At 48.8% G+C, this 25,237-nt stretch overlaps 1 protein-coding gene across 6 annotated transcripts in view; it reads left to right on the plus strand.

The window, feature by feature from the left end:
• The window catches only part of ATP7B (ATPase copper transporting beta), a 98,635-nt gene extending 85,615 nt beyond the window's left edge, over nucleotides 1-13,020 (plus strand). For 5 of the 6 annotated variants that reach the window (XM_058548074.1, XM_058548076.1, XM_058548078.1 and 2 more), the window contains 8 exons: nucleotides 1,361-1,543; nucleotides 2,888-3,056; nucleotides 4,293-4,436; nucleotides 5,656-5,798; nucleotides 7,326-7,529; nucleotides 7,630-7,747; nucleotides 9,020-9,122; nucleotides 10,603-13,020. In XM_058548074.1, the coding sequence (XP_058404057.1) occupies nucleotides 1,361-1,543; nucleotides 2,888-3,056; nucleotides 4,293-4,436; nucleotides 5,656-5,798; nucleotides 7,326-7,529; nucleotides 7,630-7,747; nucleotides 9,020-9,122; nucleotides 10,603-10,876 (1,338 nt within the window). In that variant the 3' untranslated portion in view covers nucleotides 10,877-13,020. The remainder of the gene's footprint in view (nucleotides 1-1,360; nucleotides 1,544-2,887; nucleotides 3,057-4,292; nucleotides 4,437-5,655; nucleotides 5,799-7,325; nucleotides 7,530-7,629; nucleotides 7,748-9,019; nucleotides 9,123-10,602) is intronic. The other variant, XM_058548079.1, reaches the window with a different exon arrangement.
• The last annotated feature ends 12,217 nt before the right edge of the window (nucleotides 13,021-25,237 follow it).

Here is a 25,237-nt window from a genome sequence, read left to right on the forward strand (position 1 = left end):
GGACGGTTTAACAGGGGCCCAGCTTAGACTTGTGTGTGCTAGACTGGGGGTGAGAGTGATGCGGGTGGTCAGGGAAGGAAATGTCAAGGTTCACCTGAGACCTAACAGTTGAGCAAGAGTTAGCCAGACCACAGAGGCTGGGAACAGCCTGTTCTGGCAGTGGGAACGGCCTGGGGAGGCTGTGCTGCCGTAAGATCGGAGACCATAAGCTTTTTCCCCACCATTTTATCCCCAGCTTCTTGTCCAGTGCCTGGCACGTTGAAAGCACTGATCAGTTATTCACTGAATAAATAAATGAGGAACTGAAAGAAAATCATTGAGAGAGAGAGAGAAACTGACAGGAGATGAGGCTTTTGAGGGAGAAAAGGAGGGAGAGGGGCCTTGAAGGGCTTTGAAGGTTTGGTAAAAGATTCAGAACTTAACCCAAAGAATGACAGGGAGCCATGGAGGAGTATGAAGCACCTGTGTGACTGGATTACACGTTGGGAAGATCATTCTGGCTGCAAAGTGAAGGATGGACTAAAAGGAAGCAAGAATTGTTGGAGGAAGACCGGTTAATAGTGTTGAGAGGCCACCACTCAGCATCAGAAACCAAAAGCTGAATCTAACCATACTTGTGGGACACAGTCTGAACAAAGCAAGCAGCTGGCCTTATATAGGGTTTGGGGGAGTGCGGACTTCAGAGGTTGATGGACTTTCAGAAGTGGGTGTGGGGGAGTGTTAGTGGTCAGCTGGCCTCTGGCCGTGAAAGCACAGGTACTGGAGTGTGGTTGCTGCCGACTGGCTGAGCCCAGACCCTTGGGGAGTGGTGCAAAGCTGCCGTTGACCAAGCGGGGTGGGTCTAAAAACTGGCTCTGGTGGTTACTTGTCAAGGCCAAGGAACACTCCCTTCCTTTCTTGAACTTGGAGTGTGAGAACTTTCTTCTCAGTGGGCTTTTGCACTGTGCAGGCCAGAGAAAACAATCGTTGGCTTGGTAGAGAGCAGTAGGCAGAGAGAGAGGCCGACTCCCAGGGTCCTGGCTCCTGACCTAACAGGAGGAGAAGTCTGCATGGTGTTTCTGTCCAGGAAACGGTACCATGCCATCTCCCCTTACACTGGACTGAGAGTGTCTGGCTCAACCTGGTCAAGGTTAAGCCACAGTGTGGATTTTTTTTGACTGGGCAGAGAGGGAACCTATGTCTTTGCAGTGGGAGTGGTAGAACCCCAGGACTGATTGCAGAGGATTGTATTATGAAGTTATGAAGGAGCATTGTTATCTGCTTGAAGTAGTTTGAGTGAAGTTCTGCCTCAAGATTGTGTGGACTCTGAAAGTCCGTACCTTCTCTGTTTGTGGTCACTGAGATGTCGTTGTTTTGGCAGATAAAGACTGTGATGTTTGACAAAACTGGCACCATTACCCATGGGGTCCCAAAAGTCATGCGGGTCCTCCTGCTTGTGGACATGGCCACGCTGCCCCTCAGGAAGGTTCTTGCTGTGGTGGGGACTGCAGAGGCCAGCAGCGAGCACCCCTTGGGTGTGGCAGTCACCAAATACTGTAAAGAGGTATGTAGACCTTGGCTTTGCTTGTCCCTCACTCCTTCAGCCTCCTTCTCCACTCTCGCCAGCTGGGCTGGAAGCCTCCCACCTCCTGCCTCCTCACATGCCTTTTCTCCCAGCTGCCACTGGCACCTGAGTCAGCTGCCTTTGAGGAGGCCTTGGCTTGTGTGATCTGGAAAACCACTTGGCCAGCTCCTCTGGAGCAGGTGGAGATACGGCTCACAGTAGTAGGTCCCCTGTCACATTTCCAGATCGTCAAAAAGCTGTTCAGTATTCACAGTCATTTACTGAGCATCTGTGCTTGGGACAACGAAAACTGGTAAGATGTGAACTCTGCCCTTTGGGAGTTCAGTCCTTTGTGAGTGCTTAGTGCAAAGGGATACAAAAATGAATGGGGTATCGGGATGAGAGAGGGAGAAAGCCACTCCACTGGCACGTCTGAAATGGAGAGGAACCAGCAGAAGTGAGCCGAATGCCTGATGGGTTTGTGGCACAGTTAATGGGCAAGACTTCATCCTTTGGTCTCTCCAGATGAAAGGTCCCATTTAAGCGTTTTCTGTTTTCAATCTGAATATAGAAGCAGCAGGATGTGCCAGAATATTGCCCTGAAAAAATTTAAACAGTCTGAGCAAATATGATCATCAGTAAACGTAGGAAGGTGACATGGATGCCTTGAAAAAAAGTTGATAACTCTTCCTGGACAGGGAATCTTCCAGAAATTTCATTTCGTGTTTTGACTTGCGTGTAGGACCAGACAGTCCGCCATTTCTCCTCTCACCCTTCTGATGTTTCAGGAAGAACTCTGCTCACCTCAGTCAGCCTTCCTGTGCTGCTTTGTCAACCCAAATAAGAACAGCTCCTCACTTCTTTCCCCTGCCACGTCGCCCCTCCACCCCCACCCCAGGGTCTGTCGATGGGCACTTATCTCTTGATAGCTTCAAAATGGCTTTGTTACCATTTACCTATTCCATCATTTTTATGAAATTATTTGCAGCATAAAAATAATGTCTTTCCTCTCTTTGGCACCTTCAGTCTCCCCCCTTCATTTGGGGTGTTTGATGTGAATTGCCTTTCTCCTTTCTAGCCTGCAGCCTCTCCAGTATCATGAGGCAGCCACCTAAGGAGAGAGTTTAGGCCGTTTAATTTTGTTCAGTTTAATAATTACAACGTCTGTGTCAGATAAGAGAAAAAGGATTGCTGAGTCGGTAGTTGATCTCTTCACCTTTCCCTGCGGTTCTGCTTCTCGTCCCTCCCTTCCCTCTTCATTCCTGGTTGCTGCTGCTCTCTCCCCTGCCCTCACCCCCGTCTTTGTCGGCCTCTCTCTCAGCTCACCTCTCCCCTCCTTCACAGGTGCTTGGAACAGAGACCCTCGGGTACTGCACGGACTTCCAGGCGGTGCCGGGCTGTGGAATCGGCTGTAAAGTCAGCAGCGTGGAAGGCATCCTGGCCCACAGCGAGCACCCGCCGAGAGAGGGGACGGCTCACCTGAACGGGGTTGGCAGCGTTCCCACAGACACAGGTATCCCTGCCCTTTGTCTCTGCTGCTCCGCCTGCCGGGGTTGGGTCGTCTGGGTCAGGTGGCCTTGAGCCAAACCACAGAGAGCACCTCGCCAGGCACGCCCCTCAGGTTCCCGACTGTGGAGAAAGGCGTCTCACAGCTGCTGTGCTGCACGCCTGCCTCCCCCAGGAAAGCCTGCAGTTTCTCTCTTGTTTCTCTCTTTGGTACATCTGAATCTTGATGCTGATGGCGGACAAAGTAGTGTAGTACTTAAATTTGTAGAGATTGCTTATCTGCTCTGTAATCTTGAATCTCCTCTTCCTTCTCCCAAGTTAGTCCTGCTTCTCATAAGCTACAAAGTAGACAGATGGGAATTTTACTTTTGTTCTTACTAAACTGGAAACCTCGCACGTGGTAGAACTCTGATGGAATGTGTCGTATTTACAGAGCTGGCAGCAGTCAGGGAAAGCAGATGGAAATGGTCTGCCCAAGCCAAGAAGGGACACTGTGTGGAGTGACAGCTGCTTTTGAATAATGGCCTTTCTTGTTCTAAGGATACCTTGCTAGCCATCAGCGTGAGAATGTGGAAAACCCCCCAAACCAAAAAAAACCTGTCTCTAGTGTTTTCTCTTAAGTATGTTGGTAGTTAAATCTTGATTTAGATTTTATTGTTAAAAGCTGTCTACCACCTTCTAGCAATTTAAAGTCCCAGGATGACCTTTCCATTTAGCTTCCAGGGACTGGTCCATGGACACCTAACTTAGTGGCACACATAGTTAAAAGGTGACAGGTGAAAGACTCACTGGCCTTTTAGGAGGTATAGCTTTAAAACATTTCATAGAAGTAGACTGTCCATTTGCTGATTCACTGTGGGTCATCTCTACCAGGCAGTGATGAATCTAGGCAACACTTGCTTTTGGTGCTGGACAGATAACTGTTTCTAGTCCCTGTAGAAGCAGCCCCAGCAGATAGCTCTAAACGCAAATAAGGACACTACATAATGTTTATGTTTATAACATTTTCACACATATAACTTGCACCTTTTAACACCCCATTTTAAGTAATTCCCACGTGTTCTGCACATTATACTTTTTCCCTGGTCCTTTAAGAATAGTGTTCCAAGAGGCATTTACTATAGTTATAGTTTTCCAGAACAGTTAAATGGATATTTTGCTGTTTAAAGGATTCCACAGTTTTTGGTACATTCTCACAGTGAAATTGGACTCTTTGGGAATAACCACAAACTCTTTTGAACAGATGCGGCCCCCCAGACCTTCTCTGTGCTGATTGGGAACCGCGAATGGATGAGGCGCAATGGCTTAACCATCTCCAGCGACATCAGTGACTCTATGACAGATCATGAGATGAAAGGCCAGACGGCCATCTTGGTGGCTATTGATGGTATCGCTCTGCTCACACCTTCATCTTGCTGTCTCAGAAATGAAGTTTCTTGGAGATATCAGACAAAAATAGATTGCTAGTTTTTTTTTAATCTTCCTCTCTGTTAATTTTAGTTCTATTTTCCAGAAGGTTGTCTTGTCATTTTTTTCACTTCAGTCTCAGTCCTGAGGCCCTTTCTTACTATCTCCGTCTTCACCCCCAGAGCCAGCTCTGCTCTGGCGTCTTCTAAACTGTCTTCACCATCAGTGTTTGCTTCTGTCTTCTCATTCATCACTGCAGACAGAACAGCAATTCACTTTGCAAGAGGTATAACCACAGGGTGCCTTTAAATACTGAGATCCCTGTAACTTTTCACAGAGCTTCTCAAGAGTGCATGTATCTTAGTACTCAGATTATATCTTGGTCTTTACATCTCTTACTTTGTTAATGTTAGTTTCTGCCCGTGGAAGCAAAACTATATGCAAATAAGAAACAATAATTTATGTTGCTGTATTTTGAATGCTTCAGCCAAATATGTCCTCTTCTCCTATTCTCTTTTTTTTTTTCCTGCTCCCACCACCGTGCCTTCTCCTAATGCCTTCTCCTAAGTCCTTGTAAACCACAGTCCCCTCAGCTCATCAAACCAGAGTGAACTCAGCTGAAGGAGCCATGCCCCTCACATACCGTTCATCCTCACTCTGCCCCATCACACCACAGTCCTAGAAGGCCTTCCTTCAGTATCTGAAGATTCACTCCAAAAAAAAAAATTCTACAGAAATGTTTTCTATAGGAAGAGACTAAAAGGAAGGATTGATTTTCTAGCTATTAGGATACTTGTGAGTTTTTAAGTAACATTTGTTCTATTTGTTCTGTTTCTCATATTTTAATAGCTAATATATATTGAGTTATGAGCCAGGCATTCTGTAAGGTAATAGAAGCTCCTTGTAGAAAATTTGGAAAATTCTGAGCTATAAATAAGAAAAGGAAATCACTCATTATACTACCCTTCAGAGAGAACCACTATTAACATTTTGATAGTCCTTCCAGACTTGTGTATGCATCTGTAAATGTATGTAATTTTTTAAAAAACAAGTCAAAACCATATGACGTTATATAATTTGGTGTTTTGTTTTGTGCATGTAACATTATATCATGAAAGCTGTTTCCAGTCCTGAAATCTTATTTGCCCTGGCGCTGCCCGGTGCTCTGCAGTATGCTGAACTGTGGGTGTCTCCTGCAGGTGTTCTCTGCGGGATGATCGCCATCGCCGATGCTGTCAAGCAGGAGGCCGCCCTGGCTGTGCACACCCTGAAGAGCATGGGTGTGGATGTGGTTCTGATCACGGGGGACAACCGGAAGACAGCCAGAGCCATTGCCACCCAGGTATGGGCCTGCGGCCAGGGGTGGGGACATCCTTCCCCTTTAAAATTATAAGTGATTTTAGACTCAGAAGCAATTTGAGGAAAAAAGTAAGCGCCAGTGCCTCTAGTGCTTAGCTTTGCTTCTGGTCTTTCCTCCTTGCTGGGTGCTTTTCTCTCCATGTGTCTGTTCTGCTCCAAGCGGAGCAGCATCCCACAGGAGACCACTGTGCTGCCACCGCAGAGATCATGTCCCTGGGACCTGGGTCCTGTAACTCATGTGGGACCGGCTGCAGCCCTGGGAAAGCAATCCCAACGATCTCTATTTCCTAGTCTTTGCAAGGGAAAAATAAACGATCATGGCTTGAGGGCTGAAATAGACAACTTTCTAGCCTTTATATTGCGGGAATGTTTTGCCAGCTCAGCTCTTCTCACTCGTGTGCACCAGGCAGGTGCCTGGATCCCGGGCGTTCTCCAGCAGCGCTTGGTTCTGAGTTTGGGCCGTGAGGACAACACTGCTGTATGCCTGCCTGACTCCCCACATGGCGACGGCTCCAGTGCGAATTCCTGAAAATTACATACCCCGCCCCCCCAAATGTGTGTAAAGCTGTATGCTTTTGGAAACAAATTACTTCTTATGAGGGAAGCAGCAGTACCTCTCTTTAGGTATACCTTCCTTGCTAGACTTGTTGAGCACCCCCTTCCTGGTTCAAACTTGCTCATCCATTCAGCAAGCACTTATTAAGCACCACCCATGTGACAGACAGGCTACAGAGAGGAGTGAAGAGGGCATCTGCCCTCGTGCTCACGGTCCTATGGGGGGTGGACCAGTGACCAAGCATAAATCGAGTGCTTGGTGCTTTAGCAGAAGAGTACACGGGACACGTGGGAGCCGCTGACTTACTCCCCTGACCTGGCAGGGGCCAAGGACAGCTTCCCAGAGAGACGATGTTTGAGCCAGGAGTGGTCAGATGAAGAAGAGGGGGAGGGAGAGGGAACGGAAAGCTGACCTTTCCAGGACAGAGCAGGCAGCGTGAGCACCGCCTGGGAGGTCCAGAGTGGCACTGACGTGCAGAGCACAGGGAGCTGAATGGTGCAGAGTCTAGAGGGGCCCACTGGGGCCGTGAGGTAGGGAGCCAGGGACGGGCAGAGGCCAGATGTCGGGGTCCTTGGGAGGCGGACTGAGGAGTTGAGATGTTGTCCTGAGGGAAGTGGGATCCATTGGAGGACTTTAAGTAGGAGAGTAACGTGACCAAATGGTGATTATTTTGGAGAGACCACTAGGACAGCATGTGGAGAGGAGAGGCGGGAGGCCAGGATGTGGGCAGGGCCTAAACCACTGCAGGGCCTTGGCGTGGGAGCAGGGGATGCATTTGCCACGTGACCTGGGATCTGTAGGGATTGTTGGCTGGCATCATTGACTGGACTTAGGGGCTGAGTGAGGTTGGGGGAAGGATGACTCGCAGGTCACTACTACTGTTCACTGTCCTTTGCCAACACTGGGTGTTGTATATTTATGTACATTTTGACTGCTGTTTTCCTTTCCTTTTAGGTTGGCATCAACAAAGTCTTTGCGGAGGTGCTGCCTTCTCACAAGGTGGCCAAGGTCCAGGAGCTCCAGAACAAAGGGAAGAGAGTCGCCATGGTGGGAGATGGGGTCAACGACTCCCCGGCCTTGGCGCAGGCTGACATGGGCATTGCCATCGGGACAGGCACAGATGTGGCCATTGAGGCGGCTGACGTTGTCCTCATCAGGGTGAGCGCGGCTGTCTTCTCCTCCCCTGTTGCCCAGGTTCTGGGAGCGGTGGGGGCTGTGGGACAGAGCTCCTGATTCACCGCGTGTTCCTCTCCTACAGAATGATTTGCTCGACGTGGTGGCTAGCATTCACCTCTCCAAGAAGACTATCCGGAGAATACGACTCAATCTGGTGCTGGCGCTGATTTATAACCTGGTTGGGATTCCCATTGCAGCAGGTAGGGCGGCTCTCAGTGGCTCTGCCACCCTAGACTCCAGCTGCCGGTCAGAAAGGCTTCTCTCTGCCAGCTGGTCCCCGCTGAACTTAGTGAGTAGCCACCTCGCTGGCTGGCTGGCCAGAGCATTGTCAAAAGAGTTGATTTTATTATGTTCTCTGCCTTATAAGTCTGTAAAGGTAAACGAGGAACTGCAGAGCAGACCCAAACTGTCGTTCAGTCTGGTCCTCTCTGAAAAGCTGGCCAAGATGCTTGACTGTTTCCTTACTGTGGCCTTATCTTCTGAACCATTTATTAAGATTAAATGAAAATAATCCTTATTAACAGTTACGGGGCACCTGCTACATGCTACGCACAGGGTATGATGTTTCTGAACCTTATCTTAAAAGTTAATCCTGCCCAAGTTTTACCCTGACTCACAGGAATCATGGAAAGAGATGGATCTTTTCTGTTTTATAACTCCTCCCTCCCCCCTTGACTCTTGTGTTGCCAGAGAGGGAGAAGTTCCAGACACTTCTGCAAGGGAAGGTTCCCACATGGGCTGAGACCTGTTTTTCAACACGACTTTCCCACCTCAGGGTACCTTGTTATGGTCAGGCGGGTAGGGTGACTCACATAATGGATTAGCATGTCCGCCTCAGCGTCCTGAGCCAGTCCAGCCAGGCAGGTGTACTTCCTGCCCCAGAGCTGGCTCAGGCACTGATTCCCTCCATGTTTGTGCCTCTTCCACAGAAGGAGACTTTTGCCCCTAGGTGGACAGAGTCTCCTGGCTCTGCCCTGGGGCCTGGCTCTCATTGCCCTTTATAAAGGTGTTTTGAAGCCCTTGAGGGAAGAAAGTCTGTGTAGACAGGGACTGTGGTCACCAGCAGTGTGTTGTCCAAGCACTCACACAGTCCCTGTGGTGCCGCAGGATGGCTGGCTCTCTGTACCGTCTGCTTCTTTCCCTCTGGCTCCCTGCTGTCCTGCCATTGCCCCTCTGGGTCCTTGGGATTCCCTGCTCCCCTGGAGCTCCCCCTAAAACAGGTGATGCCAACTGTGGACGGTTCCAGGAAGGTCAGGGCGGGTGGGAGACCCCAGTCCCCTTGACAGCCCCCCCACTGCTCAGGTCTGAGACAGCCTACCTCAGAGGCCTGTGGGCATGTGGTCACGACACGGCAGCAGGGGTTTCTGAGCCACCCTGAGGAGGAGAACTTCATGGTGGGCGGTAAGGGTGGGGGCCCGCTCCTTGCTGTCTCCTCTGGGCGGCAGTGTGAGTGTTGTCCTCTCCTCGGCCAGGTGTCTTCATGCCTATCGGCATCGTGCTGCAGCCATGGATGGGCTCAGCGGCCATGGCGGCCTCCTCTGTGTCTGTGGTTCTCTCGTCGCTGCAGCTCAAGTGGTGAGTCCCAGCGTGGCGGGGGCACAGCACAGGCCGTGTTTATGAGAGCCTCCTCAGGAGGCCCTTTCGCTCTGCCTGCACAAAGCAGATTTGGCTCACCAGTGCATCTCCTGCGCTGGGAATGGGAGTGTGCTGTGCTCAGGTTCCCAATTCGTTCACCTGAGGCTAGGACGGAAGAGACAGCCGTGAGTGGAGCCAACTGTGTGTGTAATGATTTATCAGCACCATAAGCAAATACAGTAGACCCTGGGGGTTATGTTCCAAGACCCCCAAAGGATGCCTGAAGCCTCACATAGTACTGAGCCCTGTACATACTGTGTTTTTTCCTATGCGTACCTATGATTCAGTTTAACGTATAAATCAGGCACAGTAAGAGATTAACAACAACTAATGATAAAACAAAACAATTGTAACAATATACTATAATAAAAGTTACTGTAGATCTTAGCAACCTCAGCATACAATTTTTTTTCTGCTTAAGTTGAGAACTTTCATCTTTTCACCTGAAGGAAACACTTTATGGCTTCCCTTTGGCATATCCAAATTGCCAGCATCTCTACTGTTGCGCTTTGGGGCCATTATTAAGTAAAATAAGAGTTACTTGAACACAAGCACTGTGATACCGTGACAGTCGATCTGATAACCAAGACGGCTACTAAGTGACTAATGGACAGGTAGCATCTACAGCGTGGATGCCCTGGACAAAGGGATGATTCATATCCCGGGTGGGCTGGAGCAGGACGACTCGAGATTTCGTCATGCTACTCAGAACAGTGCGCAATTTAAAACTTCTGAATTGTTTATTTCTGGATTTTTCTATGTAACATTTTTGGACTACTATTGACTATAGGTAACAGAAATCGTGGAAAGCGAAACTGTGGATAAGGGGGAACTACAGTCACACACCACATAATGGTGTTTCAGTCAACTACAGACTGTATATACAATGGTGGTCCTATAAGATTAGTATCATATAGCCTAGGTGTGTGGTAGACTATACCTTCTAGGTTTGTGTAAGTACACTCTATGATGTTTGCACAACAACGAAATGCATTTCTCAGAAAGTATCCCCGTCGTTAAGCGATGCATGACTGTGCCATAATTTACCTCTTAACAGTCATTACATGCTGGGCCGTTCTAGTTATTCTGCTCAAGGGCTGTTTATGTAAATATATAGACATGGGATCTCTGTATATAATTTGTCCTTTTTCAAAAAAGATGTTTATTTATTCATGCTTTCATGTAACAAAGGTTAATGATAGCCTACTATGTGCCAGGCATTTGGATAGGAAGTTTCTAAATCAGGCAAACTTTACCTGAACTCCAGGAGTTTAATATCCTTTCTTTTAAAAACCATGAGGTTTTGATACTACGTGTTATTGAAAGACTTGGGTGAGAGGCCTTCACTAGGCTTAAAAAAAAAAAAAGACAGCTTGTGTGACCAGAATGGCTCAAATGCTGTTGAATTCTTGCTTTCCAGCTATAAGAAGCCCGATATGGAGAGGTACGAGGCCCAGGCCCAGGGCCGCATGAAGCCGCTGACCGCATCTCAGGTCAGTGTGCACATCGGCATGGATGACCGGCGGCGGGACCCCCCCAGAGCCACACTCTGGGACCAGGTCAGCTACGTCAGCCAGGTGTCTCTGTCCTCCCTGAAGTCCGACAAGCTGTCTCGGCACAACACTTCGGCCAACAATGGTGGAGACAAGTGGTCTCTGCTCCTGAATGACAGGGATGAGGAGCAATACATCTGAAAGCTCCAGGCAGGTGCAGACCCAGGGGCCCATCTCCTGGTTGAGCAGCCGGCCTGGCCCTCCCTGTGGATGAGGCTTGAACTGAACAAGTGCAGCACCAGCCGCCGGGTGGACAAAGCCCCCCTCCAGCCTTGGGGACTTCCACTCCCTGGACATTCCTGGTCATTCCTCCCTGCAACACATGGCCTTGTCCAGATGTGGCTCCTGGGCAGGACCACTTCACCTGAATCCCACTGGCCCAGGGACCAGGCATCCTGGCCTCAGCATGCTATTGGCGTGGGCTTATCGGAAGCCTTGCTGGATTCCAGAAGAGGAAAGGACAGTTAGCCTGCCTTATAGACCTCTGCTTTAGTATTTGGGATGACTACTTGTGAAATGAGGAAAATCTCATCAGGACCAAAAAGTTAGCTGGGCCTTTCCATAGAACTCATTAAAAACCTCAGTGTTGGGCTCTTTTTGACGATGCCCATGAGCATCACGTGTCTGAGACCGCAGTTTACCTCAAGTGCACCTGTTGTTTTCTGCTGGCACAATCTCTTTTCTGTTCTTGACACTGGGGATCCCCCGGCATCACCTCTGAGGGCAGGACTGGCGTCCTGGTGGTCCTGCTGCTGCTGCTGTCTGGCGCTTTTCCAAGCACCCTCGTGTGTGCCCTTCTGCCTGAATCTGCTCCCTCGCACGCCCAGCCAGAGAGCTTGCCAGGCTTCTCTTTAAGTCGAGGAGAGTTCTTTCTTGCTCACGAGCCCCTTCTCTGTGGAGCCGTGGCTCCTCCCTCCACAGAGTAGAGTGATGTTGCTGGCCGTCACTGCTGCCCAACTGGAGTGAAGGTCTCAGAGCCTGAGACCTGCCAGTCCAAAATCCGATTTCCTGTGGGGTCCAGGTGCTGGGGACTTAGGGGGCCCTGGTGCTTGGCACAGGTGTCTCTTGAGGGAGGCGTGTGCATGCAGGAACCACCTCCCCAGCTCCAAGAGCTTCGACTGCATGGTCTGCTGTGTGACTGTCACCTCATGGAGTCCAATAAGAATTCATGTCAGTGGTGCCCCTGGGGTTGTGCAGCTCTGAGGAAACAGTGGTACCTGAATAAGAGGAAATCACAGTTCTCCTCCACAAACTTCTTCCGCACGCTGAGTTGGCACCTTAGGAAAAGGGTGCCCACAGCCTGCCAAAGGGACAGTCTATTACTCACTCTCAGTGGCTCTTTGTGATCGCGTGACATCGGAGGGGCAGGAATGGGGCTGGTTTAGGCACTGAAGTGGGTGGTGATTGACAGAACCATGTGGGAGTAGACTGGTAGAGTCAGAGTAAATTCTAAGGTGGAGCCCTCATCACACACACAAAATAATTTTAGTTATTTATTGAGTGTCAGTTATTTTCCAGGGACAGTGTAAGCACTTTTTATAGTTTACCTCTAATCTTCCCACCAAACCAGCAAAGTAGGTATTCTTGTCTACGTTTTACAGGTGGGGAAACAGGCTCAGAGAGGCAAAGTATCCTGCCTAGGATCACACAGCCGGGACACATGCCAGAACAGGGATCCAAATCCATGTCTGTTGGCTCTGAAGTCTCTTCTCTCTGCTGCCTCCTTGAATATCAGTTTGCTTGATAAGAATAACCAAGAAGCAGGCCCTTGCTCCTGGAAGAACAAGTCTGCCAGGTGATGTATTCATTGTATCAGCTGGGGCGGGAAGCATGATCACAAATCATCTCACCTGCCCCTTGGGTGGTTCATTTCCAATTTTGCTTATAATTTAGTTTTTGCTGGGTCTTATCCTCTAAAATCCAAGTGCAGGGTTTTGTTGTGTTTTTATTGTTTTCAGTCTTCCTTCCCTTCCCCAGCCCCTCCTGCTGTGTGTCCTCAATTGTGTCTTCTCTGTTCTTGGCTGTGCTCGGGGAATGTTCCTTGTTTTCTGACTAGGCTAATCATTGTCTAAAGAATCTAAGTGTATTGATTTTTCAAAAAGCTTTTAAGACCATAAACATCATGTCTATATGGACATGAAAATATTTATATAATTGTACAGAAAATAACCTTTTAGATGTTGAAAGTGTAAGAAATTATTTAGGGGGGTTAGATAAGAACAATTCCTACTTCAAAAACTTTCCATGCTGTATTAGAATAAAGTTTCTTTTCAATCATCTAACAATCTGCCTGTGGCTGGCTCTGTCTGTGAGGGAGAAGTATGATCAGGGCCAGTGCAGCGAGGTCTTCAGTGAGAACTTCCAGGCGCTGGCTTTGCTCTGTCTTTTTGGGGGGTGGAGAAGGATGGGGGGTTTTAACAGCGGAGGCCGTGAGGGTGGCCAGAGCCCTCTGATCTGCCGTCCCCAGCACCGTGTGAGCCTCTCTCCCGAATGCCTGCCTCAGAGGTATGTGGGGTGAACTCCGAAGGGCAGCCCCTGTCGAGGCAGCCGTCCCACTGGGCCAGACACGTACCTGGATTACCCCTTAGATGCACTTCTCTGGTTGATGCCCTTCTGTGATTGTCTGCTAAAGGCTGTTCTCAAACACACACATTTTAATCAGGAAGACTTGTTTTGTGTTCCTTGACCCTGAGGGAGTGGGGCAGGGAGAGTAGTGGAAAAGTCTGGACCGAGAGGCTCTGTGGGAAAGGCTCTGTGGGCATCCTGGGGTGAGGGGGGCCCCTAAGTGAGCTACACATGAAGGTGAGGTGACAGAGTAATGTATCATCCAAACCAGGGCACTTTGAAGAGTGAGAGGAGGTGCTATTAATAATTATGCCAGGACAACTGGCCTAAACCGGGACCACCCAGGCAAGCTGGGACCTCTGGTCGCCTCCCTTAAAAGGGAAATGGATGGGGCTGGCCCGGTGGCAAAGTGGTTAAGTTCGCACACTTCACTTCGGCTGCCTGGGGTTCGTAAGTTCGAATCCAGGGTGCAGTCCTATGCACCTCTCATCAAACCATGCTGTGGCGGCACCCCACATGCAAAATAGAGGAAGAGTAGCACAGACATTAGCTCAGGGCTAATCTTCCTCAGCAAAAAGAGGAAGATTGGCAACAGATGTTAGCTTAGGGCCGATCTTCCTCACCAGAAAAGCAAAAGGGAAATGGACGTTGTGAAGTCGTCACTGACACAACTGTCTCTGTAGAACTTGGCCCTAATTGTAGGTTCCACAGGCATGCTGGTGGCACGCTCCTGTATCACATTTCGAGGTTTTTTCCCCCTGTCACATCCTGATACAAACGCTTCCCTGTAGAATTATCTTGTGGTGCAGTGTGAGCACATAGCTGGAGGTCAGTCCCGGGTTTGTAGCATGTGCTGGCGCACTGTGATGCCCTCCCGCCCACCCTGTAGGACTTCACGCCAGGCGTGCCTGACTACTTTCTGGATGCCCATGTATGGGAATTTCGTGTTGTATGCGTGTCCCATTGTGGAAAGGGAGGGTTGATACCACTTCAGGAAAGGATTCCATTTCATTAGAAAATAGATGCTTTCTAAAACTTGAGCAAATTTCCCTGATATGATTCCACATGCACCAGAATAAATCATAACATCTGTCCATTCCTGGTAAGTTTTCAGTCTTTAACACCTTAGCGAAGAATTGTGATGGTATCACCTTTTCCATAAATAAATGTAATAATTCTAGTTTTTTTTAAAAAATGGCATCTGGAAATTTACATGTCAAAAAATAGATTCCCCAAATTGTTCTACTAGTTTAGTAAGGAACCAAGAATAATAAAAGTGATCTTTATTTTAAGAAATCAAGTATAGTCCAAAATCAGTCAATCAAACAGGTTAATTAGAAAAAGATTATTTCAAATACAGAAGGATTTTTTTTTTTTGCTTTAAAAAATTCGTCAATATTTCAATAGATAGTTTCCCTAATGCATATAAGATTCCCCTTGAGTTAGAAGAGTTTTATTTGCATACAACTTTTTCTTAGCTACATCTTTTGTTAAAGAAAAAAAAAAAAAAGACAGGAAATGCATATACAAAGAAATGCTTTACCCAGCCGCTTGTGCTGGCTCTCAGTTTCCCTTTTCATGTTACTCTGCTGTGTGGGAAAGCTGATTTGTGTTGGAAAGTAGTGTGGAGCTGGTAGGAATGAAACCACTCTGCTTTCTTCATTTTCAAACCCAACTTGGTCAGGGGCATGAACACCATTGTTCGGGTTCGTTCCAGAGGGAGCTGTCTACTTGTCTGCTCTTTTCCTTTGTGTGAAGACAATGACAAGGGTTGAAGTTACAGGATAGAATATGAGAATGTTTTAAATAATGCTGCGAAATCCCAGACTCTCCTTTATTCTATTCAAAAAGATGAATAAACATGTAAAAGCATCCAAGGGCTAAGATGAAAACAAGAATTGATGGAAATTTGACATTTTTTTCCTTCGAAAAGGAAATGGCTGTTATTTCTTCTTAATAGAAACATAGTAATTACTTATAGCAGAAATTAAGCATATAGAAATATATAAGGGGAGAAGGCTGCCATAATACCCCTAACCCAGCCCCCCAAAGTAAGCCTCACAAACGTGATTTCATGGAGGGGTGGCCTTTGTAGGTGGATTGCATTGGGACCCTGAGGGAGCAAAGCTTGCCTGCCCATGGGTAACGCAACTCCCTGACCGAATTGAGAGGTGCTGTAGTGGACCCCGCGATGGACCTGTTGTAAACTAACAGATGCCCAGGTCCTGGAAAGGTCAAGTGACAGACGATGTTGAAGTACAATGAGGCTGCCATGTGCTGGGTGCCAAGGTAGGTGCCGTCACTCTTGTTTGGCTGGTCCTCACATTGGCCTCAAGAGCTATTTGCATCACTGTCCTGTGTGCACAGATGGGGGAACCCAGCTCAGGGGAGTTGAGCTGACTGTCCAGGAGAGAGAGCAGGGGGCAGGTGTTCAAGCCCACCTGGCTCTGGCCGCAAAGCCCCCACTCCATTGTGCCCCTCTGGGCTTGCCCCTCCTCCCTGCAGAGGTGATGCCAGGCACTCCTGAGCAGGAGAAACGGGGCTTCCTCTGCACCCCTTGGTACCGTGCTTGGGGCAAAAGAAGTGTCCTTTGGCAGGATACTGTGATTTATCTCAAGAGCTACCAGATGTCTCTCTGACCAAAACAACCTCCCAGTCTGTAGCTAGAACCCAGATTCTCTTGATCATTTTTTGATGCATCTGGAAATTTAAATAAACATCATCACGAAAATGTGTGAGATGGGGCAGAATGTGAGGCTGGAATTCAACCCTGGCACTGGGGCACCTCTAAGCTATGAGGTATTTATATTTGTACTTGGCAGCCCAGGGTTTGGGAGCCTCCTTGAGTTTGCATTTAGCCATGCAGAGTACATTGTTGGGATGACTCAGCGGTGAATTTCCTTTATCATCATGTGCGTCTGTGCTTCATACTATCTTCTTGCAAGGTTAGATAACTTTTTAAAATTTTGAACAATAAAAAAAAAAAAAGGTTTTTAACGGCTCACAGTGATTTTCAGTGGCTCCAAAGCCCCAAGTTCTAAGGCTCCTGTGTTTGCCTGGGGTTTATAGTAAGGCCGCACCCCGACCTCCCAGGCAGAAGTCTGTCCCCAGCAGTGTCCATTTACAGTGCTGGTACCATTGCCTCCCCTCACCGCCCCCCCCAACCCTGCCAGGGCACCAGGGGCCTGCTTGATCCCAAGGAGGAGTTACCTGCTCCAGACTTCTATTTTCCCATCTATTCAATGAGGAGCGCTGCCCTCTTTACTGTCCTGAGATACTAAGGTGGAAGGCACAGGCCATAGGAAACCCCCACGCAGTGCAAGGTGGTCTCAGGTCACCTCAACAGGCAATAGACGTGTTGTCCAGTCTCCTTTAGATCTTCCTACCTCGTCACAACTTAAAAAATAACAAAGTGTGGTCTGGGGCCTCAGCTTTCTCATCTGTACAAAATGGGGATGATGATAATTTCTGCTTCACTTGGTGGTGAGGATATAATGAGGTCATCTGGGGAAAGCACATCTTGAGTGACCCCAAATGTTAGCTGCTGCTGCTGTCATTGATGTTGTGAGTGATGGTGGCTGTGTTCTGGGAGGAGAAAACCAACCCATAGCCTTCTTCTACTTCGAGCAGGTAAAAACCGTCTGTGTGTGTTCCCTGGCTGGGCGGGAGGAAGCACCTATGTATGGGTCGGCTTCTAAGACCTCATGGACTGTGCAGTTGGCTTTAAAAGGAGCAGCCTTTGGCCAGCTGCTGTGCTCCAGGATGGACTCCCGGTTCTTATTTTCTGGTGGTCCTAGAGCAGGATGCTCCACCTAGGCGTGCCCTGTGTTCCAGGAAGGACATTCCAGCGGGAGGCCACGCAATGGAGGAGAGGTTAAAAGTACCAGCCTTAGAGTTGGGCAGACCTGAGTTCAAAACCTGGTTCTACCCCTGGAGGAAGCCACTCCGCCTCTGTGAGCTTCCAAATCAGTGTACAAGGAGTGAACTCGTCCTTCACTGGCTTGTGAAGGCTAAATGGAATTATGGACGTGAACGCCTGGCACACCGTAGAGGCTTATAAAAGGGAGTTATTGTTAGAATGACACTGACGTGACCTCCCCAGGAGGGGAGTGTGTGGGGTGAAGACTCAGGGGAGGTTGTGGGATTGTCCTGCAATGGGATGCAGGCTCTTAGAAAATATTTATTGGCTGTTTGAATGCTGCTGGTGCACAGTGGGAATTAGGAAAATGAGCATAAAAGGTGCTAGTGGACAGCAGCTGTGAAAAAAGTAAAGCGGTTTCTTTTTTTTTTTTTTATTTTTTCACCCAAAGCCCCAGTAGATAGTTGTATGTCATAGCTGCACATCCTTCTAGTTGCTGTATGTGGGATGTGCCCTCAGCATGGCCAGAGAAGCGGTGCGTTGGTGCGTGCCCGGGATCTGAACCCGGGCCGCCAGCAGCAGAGCACGCGCACTTAACCACTAAGCCACGGGGCCGGCCCCGTGGTTTCTTTTTAACGCGTCATTTCAGTCTGGTTTAGAAGGTGGGATCTTGTCTCATTCACCCTGTCTGCATTATATTTAGGAATTTGATCATTATCCCCAATCTTTTTTGATGTCTTTCTTTTCTCTCCAGGTAGAATTATGTCACCTCAGGGATGGATTCCTAAAGAATATGCTAACTTTTGATTAAAATAGGACAATCTTGCTCTGCTGTCTCTGACGACTGGGCTTTGGGGGCTAAATATAAACCCGAGCACAGAGGTGTGGTGTTTCCATCTCAGAAGTGGGGGGGGCCTGACATCGTGTGGAGTCAGTTACAGAATAACCTGCCTTCAATAGTCCACTGAGGGGAGGGTGTGGAGAGCGCAAGGGCAGTGAGAGGATCCTTTTTTTTGGAAGAATATAGGTGTTTTATATACTTCTGTTTTCTCCTTCCTGTTTAATGGTCAGAGTTAAGGCTAAAATCCACATGAGCTTAGAAGCCAGCTAAATTTTGAAATTTATTACTTCTGGGAATCTAGAAGAAACTTATACTGCCAGTCTCTGACTTTAGATACACTTAAATTTGGATACAGTGGCGTTTCCTGTAAGGTATGAAAAATACTAGACACCTCAGGCTGGGGGCTTTGTTTTCCAATTAAAGCTCCACCTGTTTCTAGGTGATGTTTTGATGTGTGTGTGCTTTCACTGTCGACGCCATTGCTCCCCGGTCCACTTGAAGGGCTTTCAGTGCAATGTCTCCATCCCTCCTTCTCCTCTCACTTCCATGCCACACACACACACACACACACACACGGACATACGCAGACTACACACACACACGCTACACCCACATACACATGCAGAGACTACACACACACAGGCCACACACACACACACACACACACGGACCGTGCACACACACAGACACAGACTATACATGCACACGCACTACACCCACATACACCTGCAGAGACTACACAGGCACACACACAGGCCACACATACACACCAACTAGGAAGAGTCCTTATTTTGTTTTGCCTCTTACGTGCCCTTCCCTTCCTCCTGAGCCTGAAAATCTAGCTACTGCTGAGCCTCCAGTGCTTTCACCCTTTAGGTCCACTGCTGTCCTCCTGTCACGTCCTCACGGCAGCAGTGTGGCAGGCGGGTGAATTTTGTCCATTCCCCGATGATGCGGCCATCCATAAGGGATGCAAGAAACCTTGGCCTCCCCTGCTGTCTGGGAAGTTACCAGACCAGGAACTGTGGTGTTGGCGGCAGAGTTTTGCCCTGGGGTGAGTGAGGGTGGCAGCTGCTTTATCTTGGCTGGGAGGAAGAGCTGAACCTCCACTGTGGAGGGACTCCACTGAACAGGCGCTTAAATGAGGCCTGACCGTGTGCTATGTCCCCCAGGATTCAGGATGGGTAAGGCACAGACTCTGCACTCAAGGAGCATGTGCAGGGAAGATAAAACACACACACACATAGACCACACACACACAGACCACAGACACACACGCACAGAGACCACAGACACACAAAGACCACACACACACACAGACCACACACACGCACAGACTACACACACGGACCACACACACAGACCCAACACACATAGATTACACACACACACAGACTACACACACACAGACCACACACACACAGAGAGTGCACAGACTACACACACGGACCACACACACAGACCCAACACACAGACTACACACACACACAGACTACACACACAGACACAAACACACACTCGCGATACAATCTTCCAAACTGGCCAGGGGGAGGGATGATGGCAAGGAAGAGTGAACAAGAGTGCTTACATTCGGTTGAGTTCCTGAGAAGATGCTCTGAATGCTGCCCCTGCCCCCACCCCTCCCAGCTGAATACAAGAGAGGGAAGAGGAGGCGGAATATGTTTGTGGGAGAAAAATGCTTGAACTCCTTCTATTCTGGTAGCTTGAATGTAGAGCAGACCATCATCCTCCTTGTTGCATTTATGCCGTGGGAGGCAGGGAGCTGCTCAGAGCTTCCTTCGTGGCGTGGGCTAAGAGAAGACAGGTGCTGCCTGGGTGTCTGGTCAGGTGGGCTTGTGGTGGCAAGACCTCCAAGGCAGAGCCACATGGCGTGCCTTAGAGAGGGACGGCCCCAGGGTCCAGGGTGCCCAGCCGCAGAAGACTCCCTTGCCCACCTGTGGCCCGCAAGTGGACTCCCAGGAACCGCTCTGAACTTAGACAGTGAAGATTGAGGAGCAAACCTGCTAGGCTGGGTAGGGGAGGTCCTCTGTCATGCTCTTAGGTTATTTAAGGCTCATTTCAGGCTCTTGGATTCCTGCGAGGCTTCAGGAGCTACCTGAAGTCCAGTAACGACCGACGTGTAATTTCCAGCCCAGTGGAACTAGAAAAGCAATTAACTGGCAGACCCAAGTTTACAAATCGAGAGGTAGACCTCCTGGATATCCGAATGCCTGCTCTGCTCCAATTATTGAAGGAGAAACCCAGGCTTGCCCCCATCCCTTCACACACGCCTTATTGCTCACCATCACTGCAGAAACCTGACTGCCTGCGAGACCTGCAGCCACTTCTCAGTTCCCCGATCAAATATCTGAGTGTTTGGATCAGCACCCCTAACAGCTCCCTTCCGCCCAGAGCCCTGGGCCCAGCTCCTCTACCTCGATGCTTGGCTGAACTGTGAATTACAAGTATCAGAAGCCAAATTAAACAAGTTCAAGCCAAGGGGGAGTTTATAATTGGGCTGTAGGAGTATTGCGGGAACACTTGAACCTCAAGAAGAACTGGGGCTGCAAATCTGAAGGCCACCAGAAACCCACTGACTCCTTCATGTAACAAATATTTACTGGGCACCTATCGCGATCGTAGATGCTGGGGCTCCAGCAGGGGAATGAAGCAGACAAGGTGCATGTCCTTCAGGAGCTGAGATTCCAGTGGGACAAAGAAAGACAACAATAAACAAATAATATCATCTCTGCTAGTGGAAAGCTCTGTGGAGACACTGTAGCAGAACAGTCGGGTAGAGGGGATGGGGCTGAGAGCTGGGGAGAGGGTATTTTAGCTAGGAGAGGCATCTCTGCAGAGGTGTCGATGGAAAGATGCAGTCTGTGAGTGTGAATGCCTGAGGTGGACCCAGGGGCCCAGCTCGGAGGGCCCAGGAAAGCCAAGTGCCAGTGAGTAGGAGGGAGCGTGGCGAGAGGGCAGACGCCGGATCTCAAAGGGGCATGCCAGCCAGAGCAAGAAGCTGAGCTTGCATTCCAAGGCTGATGGAAGACGTTGGAGGGTTTTAAGGAGGAGAGTGACGTGATTTGATTAGTGTTTTTAGAAGATCCCTCCAGTTGCGGCGTGGAGAGTGGATTGTAGCAAGTGATGCAGCAGTGGGGGCAAGGGTGGGACACAGCCTCAGAGATGCAGTGGAGAGATGGGGTAAGGAGGGCTCCATTGCTTTTGCCTAAGCACAGCTTTAACCAAGGGGGGGACGCCTGGGGAGGAGCAGGTGGGTGGGGCCGTGGAGATCCTGTCCTCTCTCCCTGCCTCCCATCCTGTGTCTCCCCTGCATCTGCGTCTGTATGTTCTCTCTTCAGACCGCTTCCCCTGCCCTTGGTCTGGCAGAGCGTGGCTGCCCCAGAGTGTGGTCCTGAGTCCAGCCTCATGGAGGGGCTGGGTCCTTCTCTTTCCGTCTCATTTCCTCCAAGGTCTTTGGCTTGTTCCTAGCGTCCTCATGCACAGGGTTTGGGATTTTCCCCTGGGCCAGTCCTGTCCCTGCCCCAGCTGCCCAGACTTCTCATGGGTCCATTGCCCCAGGCCCCACTTGTCCAGGAGGCAAGCCTGCACCTGCAGGAGGTTCGTGAATGACCTCACCACCCAGCAGAGCCCAGAAAGAGAAGCCCAAGACCAAGTCCACCCCGAGTGCCACCCCTCAATTGCCAGCCAATCAGTAATTATACCTCAGTGACTGTCACACTGACCCCCTTTCCTATCCCTGTGCCTTAGCCCAGACCCTCCTCAGAGCTCACCTATCTGCGCCTGGCACAGAGTAGAAGTTAAGTACTTGTTTGCTGAATTACCATGAAATCTTGTCTTTTATCTGTCTAGTCTTAGCTGGCTTAAGACAATGTTGTTTCACTTCATCTGAAAAACTACACAAAATAGTCTATACCTGGCTTTTATCAGATGCCTGTTTAAGTACTAGTGCAAAATACAGGCAGCGCCTCTCATTTTTCTACTAAGACGTAAAAAGCATGCTGAGAGTATGTTCTTTGATCTTAGGCATATAAATCACTATGAAAATGCCTCTTGGACTCCTCATTACCTGGATTTCCACAAAATAATGCCACTGATTGCCTAGTCCTTTGATCCTGACCTTAGTGATGGAAAATTCTATGACCTCCCTCCCTCCCTTCCTACCTTCCTTCCTCCCTCCCTCCCTCTCTCCTTCCCTCCCTTCCCCCCTTCATGTTAATCCATGATGAGTTAGGTACAATGAGAGGGGAAATGAATGCTCTCTCTGCTTGGGGTTGTGTGGGGGAATCGTAAAAGCAAACAAGCACGGTAAAGTGCTGAGGAGCCCCCGGTGGCTGATAGACAAGGAAAGTGGCATGCTCGGGCATGTGTGCACAAGGAGGCCCGGGAAGGATGGTCATGCAGCACTGTTTGTACCAGAAACAGCCAAGGCGTCCATCCGTAGGGAAGTGGCAGATAACCTGTGGTGTGTATCATATAACAGAATGTTCTGCAGCGTTCAGGACGAATGAACTAGATCTACATGTATCAATATAGATAACTCTTGAAAGCACGATGTTGAGTGAAAAAAGCTGCAGACAGACACATATAGTGAAATTGCTTTATGTAACTTAACAAAACAAAATAGTTCCCTATATTGTTGCAGACACAGGCTCCTGTAGTCAAAGCATAAACATGGTCTGGAGATACACACTGAGTTCAGAACAGCGGTTTCCTCTGAGGAGACAGGGAAGAGAAAGATGTCTGGGAGAATTTGAGAGGTATGTTAGGGTCTTCAACTATATTTGTAACATGTTATTTCTAAAAATATGAAGCAAATACGTCAAAATGTCAGCACTGGTTAAATCCGGGTGGTGGGTACATGAGTTTTGTTTTGTTATTCTTCATATTTGTATATATATTTAAAATATGTATACATTTTTAAAAAGACGTGGGTCTGGAGTTTGGCGAGAAGCCGAGACTGAGGCTGTGGAGGTGGGGTCGTCTTTACCGAGAGCTCAGGTAAAGCAGGGGTCAGGTGCGCTTGCCTAGGCCTTGGGAGTTGAGTCATGACATGGAAGTGAGCAAAGACCTCAAGAAACATTTGTTTTTAAGGGAGGAGGTGGAGAAAGAGAAGATAGAGATAGGACTAGGAAGAGGGCTCAGAGAAGGAACAGAGCCAAGAGGGATGTGAGAAGAGGCAGCCCAGGAAAGAAAATTTTAAAAAAATTATAATGAAAAATGTCAACTGCTCAGCATGTAGGAAATACTGAGAATAACGTAGTGAATTCCCATACACTCCACCGAACCTCTTCATGAATTAAATAATTGTCAAGATTTTGCCAAATTTGCTTCTTCTATTCCCCCTTTTCTTTCTTTTCCTTCCTCTCTCCCTCCCTCCCTCCCTTCCTTCCTTCCTTCTTTTTTTTTTCTGTTTTGGTTTGCTGAAGTACTTCAAAGCAAATCCCAGACATCACGTCTTCCCACCCTCACATACTGCACTATGCAATTCTAAAATATCTAGACATTGAGAAGAATTTTTAAGGAGAGAAATTAAGTTATTTTCCTGGATGGTTGGTCTTTGTGCTATTTGTCAGCTCTTCAATATTTGTAATTTGTTGTGAAGTCTTTTACATTCTAAATCATCACTTTCATACCTAATTTTGTATTTGTAACTTTATAGTCTTTTCTTAAAGAGGACACGCCCAACTGTATAAGCTTTAGACCCCACAAAACCTGGATCTATCTCTAACAAAGTAGCTAAGTCACAAGCTGAAGTCACAGCCACTAAGTGGCCCAACCAGGGTTCGAATCCAGAGTCCAGGCGCTGGCTTCATGGTGCGTCTCACACTCCATGTGCACCCGTTTACTTGGTGCTCTTGTGAAAGTGCAGGTTCAGATGCAGTAAATGTGGGCTGGGGCCCGGGTGGCGCGACTCTGCTCTTCTGTGGGCTGTGCTCTGAGGAGCCAGGCTCTCTAAGGTAACGTTGCTATATGGCTACCGCAGTGCAGTGCGATTAGGTCATTATAATTGCTTCCTTATGAACAGGGACTATCTCAGCTGATTTCCTCACAGCAATCCCCTTCACCTCATGCCAGCCCTGGAGACGTGTATGGCATGAAGAAGTGTTCTCTGTGTGTGTGTGTGTGTGTGTGTGTGTGTGTGTGAGGAAGATGGGCCCTGAGCTAACACCTGTTGCCAGTCTTCCTCTTTTTGCTTGAGAAAGAGTGGCCCTGAGCTAACATCTGTGCCCATCTTCCTCTATTTTGTATGTGGGACGCTGCCACAGCATGCTTGATAAGTGGTATTTGTCTGTGCCTGGGATCTGAACCTGCAAACCCTGGGCTACTGAAGTGGAGTGCACTGAACTTAACCACTGTACCACTGGGCAGGACCCATTAAGAAGTGTTTTAAACACCATGTTTCACTACCCGACTTCCCTCTTACCCTTTCGTGGAGTTCCTATGACAAGCCGAGTATTTTCATAGACCATCACTAATGCTCTTGACTACTCGGCTGCAAGGGGCCATGTTCCCATCTTGTGGATGAGAACATTGTCAGTCAGGGAGGTCACGTGACTTGCCTGACATGGCAGGGTCAGTGGTTGAACCCACATCTCCAGTGCCCCCTTACCTGATGGCTGGTGGACTAAGTGGGGAATCTAGGAGTCAGCCCTGTGTCCCCAAGAAGAATGTCCTCACCTGACCCCTACCCTCAGTTGGGAGCCCTGCACACCTCTCCTCCCTCCAGGTCCTCTTCACCTTGGGATTGGCCCTGGATGCAGCCTCAAGAGATGCAAGACGAGCAGACAAGCACTGGAGTCGCCAATGTGACAAATATAACCTGCCTGGCTTTCTCTCCTTTGGGATAGAGTTCCTCAGCCTTGCTGAGCATCAGTTTCCTTGTCCATGAAATGAACTTAACGTGACTCACCCCATAGAGTTTTACTGGGATTAAGTGAGACGTTATATGATGAGTTATATGGTACTACTCGTGTTGGCCCATTGCACCCATGGAGGTGGTCATTGTTGTCCCCAGGCTAAGCTGACCATGGCAATCAAGTGGGAACGCCTTACGGCTTGTACCCCAGGCTTCCTCCTTCCTGATGTGTGTTAAGAAGAGACTGTGTTAAAACACAGGGACATCTGGAAACATCTCAAACGCTGCAGAGTGCTCAGCAGAGGGTAAGGGCTTGATGGCAGCTGATTGTTCCCTGGCAGATGTCAGCTTTGCCCGTCG

This window comes from Diceros bicornis, chromosome 9 (genome assembly GCF_020826845.1).
Source record: "Diceros bicornis minor isolate mBicDic1 chromosome 9, mDicBic1.mat.cur, whole genome shotgun sequence".
NCBI lineage: Eukaryota > Metazoa > Chordata > Mammalia > Perissodactyla > Rhinocerotidae > Diceros > Diceros bicornis.